The 14,762-nt window shown below is 43.8% G+C and overlaps 1 protein-coding gene across 1 annotated transcript; it reads right to left on the bottom strand.

Moving 5' to 3' along the window:
• Positions 1 to 2,928: 2,928 nt before the first annotated feature.
• LOC138118023 (GDNF family receptor alpha-4-like) lies at positions 2,929 to 14,631 on the bottom strand. Its single transcript, XM_069028771.1, has 8 exons — positions 14,552 to 14,631; positions 10,839 to 11,114; positions 10,052 to 10,144; positions 9,282 to 9,627; positions 9,099 to 9,208; positions 7,901 to 8,035; positions 6,800 to 6,930; positions 2,929 to 6,499 (listed from the first exon to the last, which is right to left on the bottom strand). The coding sequence occupies exons 1-8, from the start codon at positions 14,592 to 14,594 to the stop codon at positions 6,365 to 6,367; spliced, it is 1,269 nt and encodes a 422-aa protein (XP_068884872.1). The 5' UTR covers positions 14,595 to 14,631; the 3' UTR covers positions 2,929 to 6,364.
• Positions 14,632 to 14,762: the final 131 nt, after the last annotated feature.

Here is a 14,762-nt window from a genome sequence, read left to right as displayed (position 1 = left end):
AGCATTTCAACCTTGTAGAGGGACTATTATGTCCTACATAGTATGTATAAAACAGGTCAGATATTACTCCAAATATTTTAGTAAATTGCTCCATGACAAGTCATAATCTTTCTCTCAGGGCTGAAAATGTATGTAAAACTGGCATTTTCACTGTGATTTATAGTTCTTTATTAGTTCCATTTACACTGTTCAGTGCACAACAGAGATTCTGTTGTGATATCACTGAAGCTCCCAGTTGGGAGTAGAACAGCAATTGGTTGTGTAGTGTATTTGTGGAACTGGATTCCTGGTGCATTAAAATTTTTGCACAAGAATGGATTGAAATTGAGAAAAAAAGATGGGAAATCTCTTAGCTGATTTCTGCTAGAGCTATCATAACAGGTGCACATACTCTGATTTGGAATGATGGGTGTGAAATGCAAAGAACTCGAGGCTGGAAGAATTAGCTGCTAATCTCACATTTCTACAGAAAGACTGAGTAATTCCTGTTTTGTAGCCCTGAAAACATAATGGGGCCCTGGGGATCATTGACAAAACAAGCTTCTTAGAGCCACTAGCACTTAGCAAAATTGACTTCAGTTAATCAAAAGATTCTTTAGGGAGAGGGGGGGGAAAGAAAAATGGAAGAAGCTGATGGTTTGGAAAGCTGGAGAACAAGTAATTGTGTGCAGATGGTTAAAGAAATTTCAGTTTCTTGCAGTGAGGCTCAGTGACCTATAATATCAGTATTTAATGGGCAAACTTATATCGAAGATAAAGTAATTTAAGTACTAGACTGGTGGCGAAAAAAAGGTGAAAGGGAGGAGTGTACAGTGACACTTTGCTCACCCTGTGTGGACATAGAGCCATTGACCACAAGTCTCTGGTTGCATCCATCCAGCCAATTCCTTATCCACCAATTTGTCCACCCTTCAAACCTCTATCTCTTCAATTTGGAGATAAGGATGTCATGTGATTTACTAATTAATTTTGATTCAGCCCTATTATCAGTAGAGCATTTCTCAGTCTTTTTACGGTTATCTCTGTATATAAATAATCTTCTTTTGTGTTCTCAGGCTCACTAGCAATTCTTGTTGCAAAGTACTTCTAGAGGGTCCAGTCCATACCTCTTAGCTCTTCAAGCATCTCATGGTGTGAACTCTGTGATTCTAGCCATACAGTACAGCAAAGGCAAAGATGATTCTCTCTGCATCAGGATAAGTGATTTGAGTGTTGCTTAATAAATTTTGTCATCTGATGGGGGGAGGAACAGCTGAATCACATGCCTTACAGGAAAACAGGTGGGACCAATGGGAAGAAAGATGAGCCAAAAATCACACTATTATTTTGTGCTAACTTAATGTCTGCTTGTTCTGCCCAAAGGTAAAGACATAGTTATCAGCGCCATTTATCAGGTACACCATTTTAGTATAAACTTGTTTAAAAAAGGGTAGAGCCCCTTTGTCATCTTAATTAGACAGTAACACATTGATTCTAAGTAGGCCTTCATTTTCTAATTATTTAGTACATAATGTCATTAAACATCTTTGAGTGGACATGATTGCTCTAAAAGCTTTAGTTCCAGAGCCCTAATATTAGGCTTTTGGCATTCATCCCTGTGTGTGAAAAGCAGTCCGTTTGTTTACCAGGAATTTAGATTCCCATTACTGGGGGAATTAGCAGTGAGCTATTAGTCTGATTCAAGCACTTAACAATTGCTGATCATCTCCTCCTAGCTTGGGGATAATGGAGGTGATCAGCTGTAAATGGAAAGTATGTGGGGCTATTTTCATGAAGGCACTTGGAGAAAGTGCAGCATCCCCAGACCTCTGCTAACCCTGGGGTTTGCAAGAAACCCAAACACCAAGTCACTTCCTGGAGGAGAGCTAATCACCGATCAGAAGAGCTTCCATTATAGACTAACCAAGCTCAGCCTCAACTGACCTTGCCTCAAATGAAAAAAGGTTCAGCCACAAAGTCCCTGGGGAAGAAGTGATTAGCCTCTGATTGTATTTACCAGGATCTGTTTCAATGGAGGAAGCAGCTGTGGAATAGCTGTGGGTTGTGATTCCATAGCAGTGCTGAACGATCCTGTGGAGCTCAGCAGTGCTGGCTGGCTTCCTCTTTCTCCACTGTTGTCCCCAAAAGCTTTGCATGGTTCATGGACACCTCAAAGATTACTTTGACAATTCTCTCTTTTATTCTTGTGTAAAGTTGCCTACCATTTTGGCAAATAGAGTGACGTGATTTTTAGGATGTATTGAAAAAGATACTTTCATTCTTTACAGATGCTGAACCTGTAGCACTTTCCTATCAACTGAAAGTTACCTTTTATTGTTAGCAGATTTTGAGAGGTGTGCCAGGGATCTGTAGCCAGGAATCACTGTTTAAAACAAACAGTGCTTTAGCTTTTCCTCATCTGCAATAACATATTGTTCCCCCTTCTAAAAAGAAAACTGCAGCCACTTGATTCTTACTAAAACATAGGCATTTTTTGGAGGCAGTGGGAATGATTTGAATGAGGCAAGGACATGAATTCTGGACTTGCAAATTCAAGGTTTATCTCTGGCATCATCTAGCTTATGACCTCTGGCAAGAAATGTGTATTGCTTCTCCCACTTGTCGCAAGAAACCACTTATCTAACAGTTGGCTGAGCTCATTGCTGGAGGACTATATGAATGTCCTTTGTAAATGCTACATTAGATCATGTTAAGGGACCTAAGGCTCTATCAGAGTTCTGGAAGCCACATCTGAAGCACCTGACAGTGAGTGATGTCTGTAAAAGTTGTCAAGATTGCTTTGTAAGAGATTCTAACTCTGTTCTTTACATTTCTTTCCCACAATGCCTCCAGCAGTGGAGACAAAGAGTGTAGCTTCTATGAAAGGCAAAGGAAGGCAAGAGACTTCTAGAGTTGCAAGATAAATTTTATTAGTCAGACCTTGCATTATTTTACTCTTTAAAAAATAATCTATATTAAATAATTAGAAGGTTTGAAAGCTCATTGTTAAGACTGTCTGGATAGAGAATTTTTATTGGATTAGTTTTGTGTTTTGTGGATTATCTTTTGTGAGACCACAGGTGGTCACAGGATGTTGTATTCCACTTTCCCGGAACAGAAGCTGAGGGGAGGTTGTTAATTGCCCTGTAGTATGGTTAGTAGGCTGTTCTGAATGGGTTTAGGAAATGTGCCAGTCTTGGAACATTGGTGGTGCTAACAGAACTGAATTGATAGTGATACTGGCATGACATTTCTAGTAGCAGTTAACTTGTGCATGCATATATGCTGTGCAGTTGAAAAACTTTGATATTTGGAGATCAGGTGTTAGAAAAGTCTAAGTGAAAATGGGTTTGTACTCACAGCAGTGTGAATACCTGTGAATGAAGGTGTAGTTAGAAGTGAATTTTGCTTACAGTTATTGATGAACAAGCTCCTTTATATACAACATGTGTATATAAAGGTGCATGAAAAAGGGACACAGGACACTTGGAAAAAAATCCAACAAACTGACATGTTTTGCTTCAATTTCAGTCTAGAGCATGATTTGTCCGAGTGTCAAGCATTTTCCTGTACAATCCAGGATATGACAGAAGACTGCAATTGCAATCAATAACCTTCTTAGTAGGGATTTAGTGCCCTAAATATGAACAGTAAAATGCTTATTCCTTTTTCCATATCAATCTGTCTTACAGCACTAAATTTGGGAAAGAGGAAAGATCACAGCACAGATGAGTGGGAGATCAATGCAGTACATTGTGTACCAGCGTGCGTGGTACAGATCACTCAGAAATCTAATCCATTATTCTCACAAATATTCTCTCTGTTGTGTGGAATAGTGGAAAGAATAACATCTTCTTCTTCCCTTTCACTCTCCATTAACTTCTGGAGATGACAGATGCTATTACATTATAGTCAAGAGTCTTGACACATTTCTAAGTCCCACCATATGGAGGATGGTCTAATGTAGACACTATATTATGGTTACTCAGACTCTGTTTTTATTAAATAATGGTAGCAAACATGTGGAAACACTGCTGTCTCTTTTTCCAAATAGCCATATTTCAGTAGGTAATGAGAAATACCAGCATTAGTACTCCTGTTTATTAAGAAGACATATTTGTTCCTACTGCATGTAAATAATACATTGCTACTCTGTGTGACAGAGGAGATGATGCTGATGCATGCATGATTTCTTTGCTCTACCTGCCTAGGAAATAAACAAAAGTCTGGAATGGAAATATTACCACTGCAAAAGGATAATTCCTTCAATACACATGACAATGTAAGATTCTGTAATAAGGTGTCTGACAGTGACTGGGAACCACAGCATACTACCTAGCTGGTGCTTCCCTGGCAACAGATAAAGAACAGCATAAAAAGAAATACTCAGCTGTTCTGCCTCTGTTTGGGATTGTAATCTTGTTCGGATGTGTATAATACTGTTCAGATCTGTTGCCTCTCAGGATGAGCAATGGGTACTATATGTGTGCATGGAGCAGTGGTTTTGAGCTGAATTTCTCGCTATTTGAAAATGTAGGCTGGCTGATGAGGCAACTTTTTGCACACAAGTGATTGTAGACTGCTAACCTATGCTCAGAAATCAATAATCACTTAACACCACATTTTAACAGACAAACGCAGTACAAACTAAAAGCAGTTACACAGCGCACACGTTTACATTCAGAATAAACAGGTCATGAAATAGCGCTTGGCAGAGGAGGAAGATGGGGCAGGTGGCTGGAAGGGGACAATGGTAACTTGAATATGTGGACAGGTACAAGGAGATTTTTGCAACTGAATGTCCCAGGGTTTTGTGGTCAATACACCTTCAGTGAGCCAAATGCATTCTCTAAGAGTTACCGAGAAGATTTGTCCTGAGGCCAGGCAAGATCATCTTTTGCTAGATAAGACTAAATCTACAGAAGTTGAGCACCATTCATCTTGAACAACAAAACCCAAGTGTGTTGCTAGCAGCGATAATGGATTATATATATGTTGAAGGGACAAAACAGAATGGAGCATAAACTCTAGTACAGTACTCTTGATCTGGACTGGTATTTTTCATATACTTAAAAGAATGGATTTGAAAAGGGAACTGAAAGTAATCCAGAGATGGTGTTTATCAAGGACTTCATGTGTATGTTTATTGAGCTTTACTTGCAACCCACCCTGAAGCACAGGCTTCTAGTCTTTAGGATGATATGCTCTACTCTATGCCTTCATAGGCTTGAGAAGTGGATACCAACAAACATCATTAGGTTCAACAAGTCCAAGTGCAAGGACAACTCCCAATATCAGTACAGAGTGGGGGAGTGAATGGATTTGAGAGCAGCCCTTCAGGAAAGGACTTGGATATATGGGTAGATGAAAATTAGACATGAGTTGGTAAACTGCACTTGCAGCCATCCTGCAGCCAGGGCTACATAAAAAAAGGCATGGCCAGCAGGCTGAGAGGAGATTGTTCTCCTCTACCCCACCCCACCTCCCCACCTGGAGTTCAGCATCCAGCTCTGGGGTGCCCAGTACATGACAGACATGGACCTGTTCAAGCAGGTCCAGACGAGGCCATGAAAATTATAAGAGGGCTGGAACTCCTCTCCTATGAAGAAAGGCTGAGACAGTTGATGTGGTTTGGTCTGGAGAAGAGAAGGCTCTGTGGAGACCCTGTTGTGGCTTTTCAATACATAAGAGAGGTTGATAAGCACAGAGAGACTTTTTACCAGGGCCTCTAGGGACAGGATATGGAACAATGGTTTTAAACTGAAAGAGGGTATGTTTAGATTGAATATTAGGAAAAAATTATTCCCTGTGGGGGTGGTGAGGCACTGGCACAGGTTGTCCAGAGAAGGTGTGCTTGCCCCATCCCTTCAAGTGTTCAAGGCCAGGTTGAACGGAGTTTGCAGCAACCTGGTCTAGTGGAAGGTGGTCCCTGCCCATGGCACGGGGGTTGAAGCTAAATTATTTTTTAAGGTCCCTTCAAACACAAACCATTCAATGATTGTGTGCCTGAGGAGGAGCTCCAGATGGTGGGGTGGTTGGAGACACTGTCAGGTCATCCCTACAATCAGAAACCAAACTCTGCAGAAGTTCTGACAGAAATCAGACCTTTGATTGAATCTATTAAGCTGGAACATTAGCCTGTTACTCAAAATGTGTACACAGCAGAAGCAATGGTGAGAACCATACCTGCAGAGCTCAGTGCAAACTGATGGGGGGAAAGCAGGGTGCAAGTATGTGGGAGGTTTCCAGTGATTGCCATTCTGGGTTAAGGCCATTCCTCTTGTCTGAAAGCCTTCTGTTTCCCAAAGGTAAATCTGTATTGGGACATGCCTGGATATGGAATAATATTAATAATATGGGAAGGAAAGATTCCATTTATGCTACGTTAATGTGGGCTCAGCAACAGGGGCAGGAACAGAGCCAGGGAAGGCCAGGAAGTAGTAGCTCCAGAATATACAGAGGAGGCCATAGGCATACTGCTCTGTTCGGAGCTGTCTCGCTCCTTCCTCCCTTCAGCCACCTAGGAAATAAAAAGCAGGGATGAATCCCAGTTAGGCACACTTATGCTCAATCTTCTGGCTGCAGAACCTCCAGTTCTGAACACTAATGTGAGACTATTGAAACTCCTGTGGCCAGAAATACAGCCTCTGCTTGTCTGTGGAAGGAATAACTTAAGGTAGAGTAGTCCAGTGTTCTGCATGCACACGGTATCCCTTGGTTTGATGTTTAAAGTCACCTATTTCCAGATATAAGGTTTTTCAACTACTGTCTCTAGGCTACTTGACTCACTGCTTTGTGAAGGCAACAAAGCATTGCATACCTGGGACGTTGCTGAAGAGAGAGATGTGCTGGCACTGTCTCCTTGGAAGCTTAGGGAAGATGAATAGAGTAAGTCTTCCTGTCTTTCTAGAGCTGTCTGCTTCAGGTGCATTTGAGACCAAATGGTATTTTCTGCAAACAGAAGTAAAGCAAGAGTCTTACTGTACTTTCCTTGTGCACACCTTGGAGTCTAGCGAACAGAAGTCTAGAAAAGCTATTTTAGGAAAGGCACTCACGGGCTGTGTGGCCTTGATTTAGAAAATACATATTCTCTGTTTGGTGAATGGCCTGTCAGTTGGCGGGTTTACTTGTGAGATTGAGCAGACTGCAAGAACAGTTTGAACTGTACTTGAAGACTTTTGGGTCCCTCTGTGACTTTCCCAACTCTGTATTTTGTAAGGGGCAGGTTTGTAGTATCTCAGATGAGATGATTAAATTGTGGATGTGTCTATAGTGCTGGGTGTAAGGCTTTTATATACTGCAGGAGGTAGGTTTAAATATTAATCATTTATGTAATTATGCCATTTTCTTTTACTTCCTTTTAAAGCTTTTACAAACATAAAATATTTAAATCTCATTAAGGTATGTTGCTAAAATGCTAGGGAGAGAAAAGAAATACAGATTTAGGATTACACAGTTGCATGTAACAGGACTTCTGCAACTGCTACGCTGAATCTAGTAATAGGCTGCATCAGAAGCTACTTACCTTGACTAAGTGAGGGCCAGGAGTGAGTACAGAAACAGAGGATGAGGAGGGGAATCCTGACCCCATAATCCTGGTGCACAGGTGTAGTTACTCAGCAACCTATGGATACAGCATGTCTGACCTCCCCATCGTGATGTTTTTGCAGCACCCTTCATTTGAATGATATTTGGAAATAGCTTCAAGGGTGTTTGAGATGAATAGAAGTGTTGCCAAAAGATACAGAAACACTTCTTAGAGCAGATCCAGCCTGGTCCCATAGGTTGCAGAGGAGATCACAGAGACATTGCAGAAGAAGGTAGAACTATACACAAGAGCAATGCAACACAGGATCTGGAAACCACAGGAGTTAAATTTCCCTCTGCTCAACTGTTTCTCTGTGATGTGACTGATGCTTACCAAGGCATTTGTTGCTCTCAAACATGCCAAGTATCTGGTCACACTTCTCCTTCTGGTTGCCGCTGTTCTCACATGTACACCACAAGGAGACCTCCACACTGGAGTTACTGACATAGTTGGGTGTCATGGGTGTGCCTGTCCCAAACCCCCAGAGGAAAGAAGCATTATGAATCATGTTATACTAAAGGAAATGCTGCCCTAAAGGAATGTAGAAGCCTTCCACTGTAATAAGCATGTTACCCAGGTGAGGTCAGGAGTGCCAGCTAGGTGGCCCAGGCTTGATGAACCTACCTGAAGTCTGCTGGGCTGTGAGAAAGTGTTGAGATTGCTACCCCTGACTCAGGCACTCTGTGAGATGTATTGAGAACTGAAGCTGGTGCAAGCATTAAATTGCGAAGGATTTTTATTTTAGGATGTGAAGGACCTGTGTGGACTCAGCTGTGGTACTGACATGGCAGCAAAAGGTACTCTTGCTTCTTGTGTAGCTGGCAACACTGTGTAGCCAGGTGCCTTTTGACAAACAAATACTGCACAACTGTAGTGTGCCACTCAGGCAGTGTTCATTTAGCACAAAACCAGCTGAGCCATCTGGAAAAATTGAAGGTATAGTCTAGTTTTACAGCTTCTGAGGTACTGCTGCTCTTTACATCCTCCTTTGAGCCACTCTGCAAAAGTATTAGTAGGTTGGCAGATAGTAAACTACTAAAACCAAAGATGACCATCCTTCTAACAGCCGGTAATGCTATGTTCTGGCTGGCCCTGAGAACATAGTGTGCACAATACTAACAAGCCATCTGGAGTCTAAAAGTCAGGCAGTGATGGAATGCCATGTTTAATCACTGCTGTGATGGGATGTAACTCCAGCATTAGAAATTACTTAGTTCACATAAGCCCACAGAGCGCTGTTTAGGAGGCACTTAGAGCACTTTCCACCAGCTGATGATGCAAAGAGGTGTCCAGAAATCTCAGGCAAGGATGGGGCAAAGTATAGGAAAAAATGCCATGGAAGATCTCTCTTTGGACTGCATTTACCTCAGAGGCAAGGCAGAGCACTAGCATCAATTAGTAAGGCATATTCACTGGTATACTGAGCACTACCTCCTGCAGGAGACCAAGATGGTCCTTCACAGCATCAGTGTGCCTGCAAGTTTGTGGCCTGAAAGCATCCACCATGTATGTTTCTGTGGATATCACTTACCAATCATCCCCATGTAAGCCTGCAGGCATGCAGCAGGGTTGTGCAGAGAGCAGCCATCTGGAGACATGTCTACAGGTTGACAATTTTGTTGGAAGTCAGCCAGTCGGGATCTGTAGGAAGGAAAACGAGACCATCAGTGTCGATGTTGTTCTCTTGGATAACATCCTCTGCTGCCTGACCTACTTGCAGATATGGTCTTCTAAGCAGGAGTCCAGAAGCCAGAGGCAATTTGGTTTGGTGTTATACTGGAAGGAACAATCAGGAACAATAGTTTTCCGGCGCCTTTCTCCACAAAATTCATCCTGACATGGACAAAACAGGATCCTTTTGGTGAAATCCTCAGGAACTTTCTCAAAGAAATTTCTTAGCCCTCTGTGGCACTTGCGGCGGTCACACACATCCTCACTTCCTGCTCCCTTGGTGCAGATGGAGGCATAGTCTGTGCGTAGACGAAAACACTTCTTGCTCAGATTACAGACGTGTGTTGCTTTCAGGCATGAATTTGTTGCATCTCCTGCTAACTGTGAGCCTATAAAGCCAAAAAAACCACAAAAACCATGAAGCAAGTCTCCAGAAGAGATTCTGTATGGAAGCAGGAGTACTCCTTTCTTGATGGTCAGATTTGAAAAATCAAAAAGAACAAAGCAAACCAGTCCTTCTATGTGCTGCAGTATGACACTGTAATTATACTAGTTACAAAAGAGTATTTTTTAATTGGTTCATGGTAGGGTGCTTGTTTCAGAAAATGGATCATTGTGGGTTATTACTGGTTTCATGGGCCTGGATCTGTGGCTATATTTACACTTGGTAGGAGTGACAAATTTAGGCAAGTAGCCAGAGCAGACATTCCTTTGATTAAAGGGGCCATTACCCCAAATTGTTCTTAATAATCTTCAACCCATGAAAAGGTAAGAGAGGGCAGCATTATATCATGTAACCATTACAATTCTTACCTGATACCAGAGCTGCCAGTTTATTATAATCTGTCTTCCAGTGTTCTTCATTTGCTGGATTCTCATAGGGAGAGGTCTCCAAATTGAAATAACCTAGGCAAGATACAAGATATTTTATGCAGTGGGAGATGGGAGAAATGCTTTGTGACCAACTTATTTGTATGTTCATTTGTTTATTATTAAATGGATATTTTTCTTATTTATGCCTGGTTCTTTCCTCAGGCTGGAGTTCAGAAATGCTCTGTCTCACTCAAAGCTAAATGCCAAGAATGGTTCTTCTGGAAATGTGAAGCTATTACTGTGTAAAACCCTCATTACATTTTGTCCAGCTGGAATTTGGTCTATGTTGTCATTTGGATTTTTCAGCTTCAGTAAGTGTGAGGAGCTGAGCAGCACAGGCAGGCTCTAGTGGGAGGTCAAGTAGAAACATCCCACAAAAGAAAGCAGCAGAACACTTAGGGATGCCATGGCAATGTGTGTCATAATCACATGTGTTTTCAGTGATGGACGGACAGTACCATTTTGAGGTAATTTTCGCTAAATCTAACTATCTCAGTGTAGCTGTCTTTGTCTCTTAGGGTCGCTGGTGTATTTGAAGGGCTGGTCCCATACTAGATGAGTTTTCTCTGCTTATCAAACAGAGCAGTAATGAATTCTCTTTAGCAGGAGATATGGTTCCAGAGCAATTACCTACAGTGCTGGGAAGTGGACTTTCACAGTTGTTTTCAGCTGGGAGGTGGGGGTAAGCCTTACTAGGAACTTGTAAATTTATATTATTTCATCTCACCATCTGTCATGCTGGAGTGAACGGTCCAGAAAATGCGTAAGCAGTGCTCCTGTTTTTTCATGCGCCGGTGACACTTGCAGTGCAGCAAAGAGCTGTTCCCGAGGTCAAGCTCTGCATTCAGACATCTGACCCTGCTATCATGATCCAGTGAAAGGAGGCGAGTCTTGGCCAGGGCACAGTTTTCCAGGGTTCTGTATGTGGCATTGCAGCTGGAGTCAGAGAGGCACAGCTGCTCTGCCACAACACAGTCACTGCTGGGCAGAGCCATGAGGTCTCCTGATCAAGTAGAGAAAAGACTGTTAGGACCCCAGTCAAGATGAATGCCACACAAGCACTTTGTCATTGTTCTGCAGGGATCCTGTTTTCAACAAGGACTCCTGACAAGACACAGAACTTGTTGGGATCTTTCATGTGGAGTAGTAAGGAACAAGAGCTGTCTCCATTTAGAAAAAAAAGGATGAATATAAATGAAAGAGGAAATAAAAGGTTAAATAAAAGCCTCCAAAATAATATTGTTCAACTTAGCCAGGATCAGGGATTACTCTGTATTTTATGGACTAGTAAATCCCTGCGAAACCTCACGGTTGCTGAGGCATGTTTGAAGAAGCTCTCCTATCTGGGCGCTGAAAACCGCAGTGCAATAAGCACATAGTAATACCATACTGTGTACCATGAGTCAGTGCTGCTGCAATTATTAAAGTATATGCTGGTCATTAAGAGATGTACTGAGAAAACCATTTATAGGGTATAAAAACAACTACTTTAATGAGCTTGAAGACTTAAGAATGTGTGGTTTTTTGCATAATAAAATGAATCCTTAACAAAGGATGCAAGTAGCTTCATATGGAAGTGCTGATACATAGTCAATTAAAGTACATGGAACCCAGTACCTAAAATCCCTACCAAAAATGCAGATGAAGGTTTGGCCCATAAGAACCTCATGAAGTTCAACAAGTCCAAGTACAGGTGCTGCACCTGGGTCAGGGCAGTCCCAGACCCAAGTCCAGACTGGGAGATGAACCAATTGAGAGTAGCCCTCCAGAGAAGGACCTGGGAGTTCTTGAGGTGAGCTGGTCACATGCAGTTGCAGCCCAAAAAGCCAAACATGTCCTGAGCTGCATCAAAATCAGCACGGCCAGCAGGTCAAGGGAGTAGATTCTGCCCCTCTGCTCTGCCCTCATGAGACCCCACCTGCAGTGCTGCATCCAGCCCTGGGGCCCTGAGCACAGGAACGACATCAACCTGTTGGAGTGCGTCCAGAGGAGCCCCAAAGATGATCCGAGGGTTGGAGCACCTCCTGCTATGAGGCTGAGAGAGCTGGCGTTATTGAGCCTGGAGAAGGCTCCAGGGAGACCTCCACTGGACCCCCTTCCAGTACTTAAAGTGGACTTATAAAAAAGGAGGGATAGCAACTTTTTATACAGGCAGATAGTGATAGGACAAGGGGGAACAGTTTTAAAATAAAAAGGCAAGATTTAGATTAGATGTTAGGAAGAACTTCTTTATTCAAAGGGTGGTAAGGGCCTGGCACAGGGTGCCCAGAGAAGCTGTTGCTGCCCCATCCCTGGAAGTATCCAAGGCCAGGTTGGATGGGACTTGGAGCAACCTAGTGCCTAGGTCTAGTGGATGGTGTCCCAGCCCATGGCAGGGGGGTAGATCAAGATGATCTTTAAGGTCCCTTCCTGCCCAAGTCTTTCGATAATTCTATGATTATGTTGACATGGGTAGGTGAATTCAGTCTGTAATCTTTCTTCATTTCTGCAGTATATGAATCTATGTTAATAGTACAAGTACAATGAAGTCTCAGAACAAGAGAGTTTGCTAATAAAATTTCTATATAGGCTGGTATGTTTCTTCCCTTCAGGTCAATATTCCTTGGCTGGCTTTAGGAAATGACTGTGTGGAGCCTTACATCTATCTTTAGTGTTCTTTAGGTACATCATCTTACCTATCATCCTCTTGTACAGCAGGTGCAGTAGTACTACTTCAGTCTGCCGTCACTATGGTGCAAGTCATATTGCCCAGTGCACCATCTTCACCATGTAATTTGTTCTCTCACTTCCTTCACTTTTGCTAGCTTCATCAGTTTATTTGCTGTAAGCAGTAGAATGCATAATTCCATGCCAGCCTGCTTCTCAGAGTTTCTAGTTTCCCTACAGCCCAGTAATATTATCTAGGTACCTCTGTATCACTTGTACAAGTTTCTTTGTTCTTCTAGCAATTTACTGTACTTTGTAGTTCACCTGCCTCTTACATAGAGACTTGATGACTTTTCAAGCTCCCTGAAAAATCTCTCATCAGGAATGCTTTGTATCCAGCACAGTGGGTTCAGGCAAGGCTACTCTAAACCTTAAATTTAAAACATGATGACCTCTATAGACATAATTTACTAGCTGTTCATTGTTGTAAGCCCCGAAATTTGGCAAGTTATTCAATTTTTTTAAAATCTTGTCTTAGTAGTCCAGTAACAACGTGAAAGAATGAGAAAGCTAATTCTTCCCTAGATCTCTGGTCTAGGTTGCAGAACATGTTAAAGATGTATGTGTATGGGAATCCCATCTGTAGTTTAAAAAAAACACGTTAAAAGGTAATAACCAATTAACACATTATGATTATTTATACCTTAGAAAAAATGGAGAGGTAATACAATACACCTTTATTCTCCCTTTTCAATGTCCTGTCATATAGATATGTCTATCTTGTTGCCCCTGGCGCACCGCACTATTTAAAGAGACAACAGTTACAGAAGAGAAGCCCTTCCTTTATTAAACACAGTTACCAAAGAAGCATTAGCATTTGGAGATGGCAAATTGTGGGAAATCTTTTGTAATCGTGTGGCTACTACTGTGGTCTAAGTGCAGCAGCCCATCTTTTAGCAGTCAAAAAGCTGCAGCTTTTTCTGAGTGCAAAGCACCCCTAGACAGAAACTAGGAATGCTTCAGAGCAGTTTCTAATTTCCTTATTCCTAGTGACATCAGCCCTGAAGACTGAGCAAGATATGAACTGGGAAAAGGAATAATTTCAATCCTCAGTTCTTGTGATTTGGCAGTAGTAGGAGGCAGAGTAGAACACAATCAGCTTCATCTCTGCAGGAGTTCCTTGGATTGGTCTTGGCAAACTCAGCCTCGTCTCGGAAAGCTATGGGCCTGAAGCATTCCAGAGGGGGAATGCATGGGGGGTAGGTATCAAAAACTGCTCTGGGCGAAGCCAGCGAGAGCGCGGCGCAGTCGGGACCAGCTCAGGCGAAGGAATCCCCGCGTTATGCCCGTCCGGCCGCATTCAGGGATCGGCTCCCGGCATCTCCTCTCACCTCCTCACGTCTTGCCTCCAGGGCAGACGTTACCCTCCCCAGAGCGTCCCTCCAGTTTGGCCACAACTACACTGGAGGTTCCCCGTTCGGGCCAAAGCAGCAGCCGCCTTTCCCGGTTTGAATCGCGAATTCCTACCCGCCGCCTGCGCCCGGGGCAGCTGGAGCCGGGAGAGCCAGGTAGCGGCTGGGAGCGCGGCGCTCGGGACGCGCTCCGCGCCTGCCCGGCATCGGGGGGAGCAGCGGTCAACCCTAGCTACCGCGACCCTGGCGCCGCCCCTGCAACCCGCAGCCGCCCCGCGGCGCGACCGGGATGCGGGCGATCCCGCTGTCTGCCCGCCGGGAGAGGGACGGGGACGTGCTGCCCTGCCCTGCCCAGCCCGCCCCGCGCCCCGGGCGCTGTTACCGGCTCGGGAGAGAAGCAGCCCCAGGAGCAGCGCCGGCCCCATGCTGGCGGTCGGTGGCTCCGAGCGCCAGGGCTGCAGCTCACATGCTGCGCGCGGCACCGCCTCGGTTCTGCTGAGCCCGGCCCGCCCCGTCGAGGTGCGGGCGGCGAGCGCCGCCCCCGGCCCGACCCACCGCGGGTCCGAGACCCGCCCGCGGGGCCACGGCCGGTG

Source organism: Aphelocoma coerulescens, chromosome 13 (assembly GCF_041296385.1).
Source record: "Aphelocoma coerulescens isolate FSJ_1873_10779 chromosome 13, UR_Acoe_1.0, whole genome shotgun sequence".
In the NCBI taxonomy this organism is placed as follows: Eukaryota; Metazoa; Chordata; class Aves; order Passeriformes; family Corvidae; genus Aphelocoma; species Aphelocoma coerulescens.
This window is presented reverse-complemented; position numbering and strand designations above follow the sequence as displayed.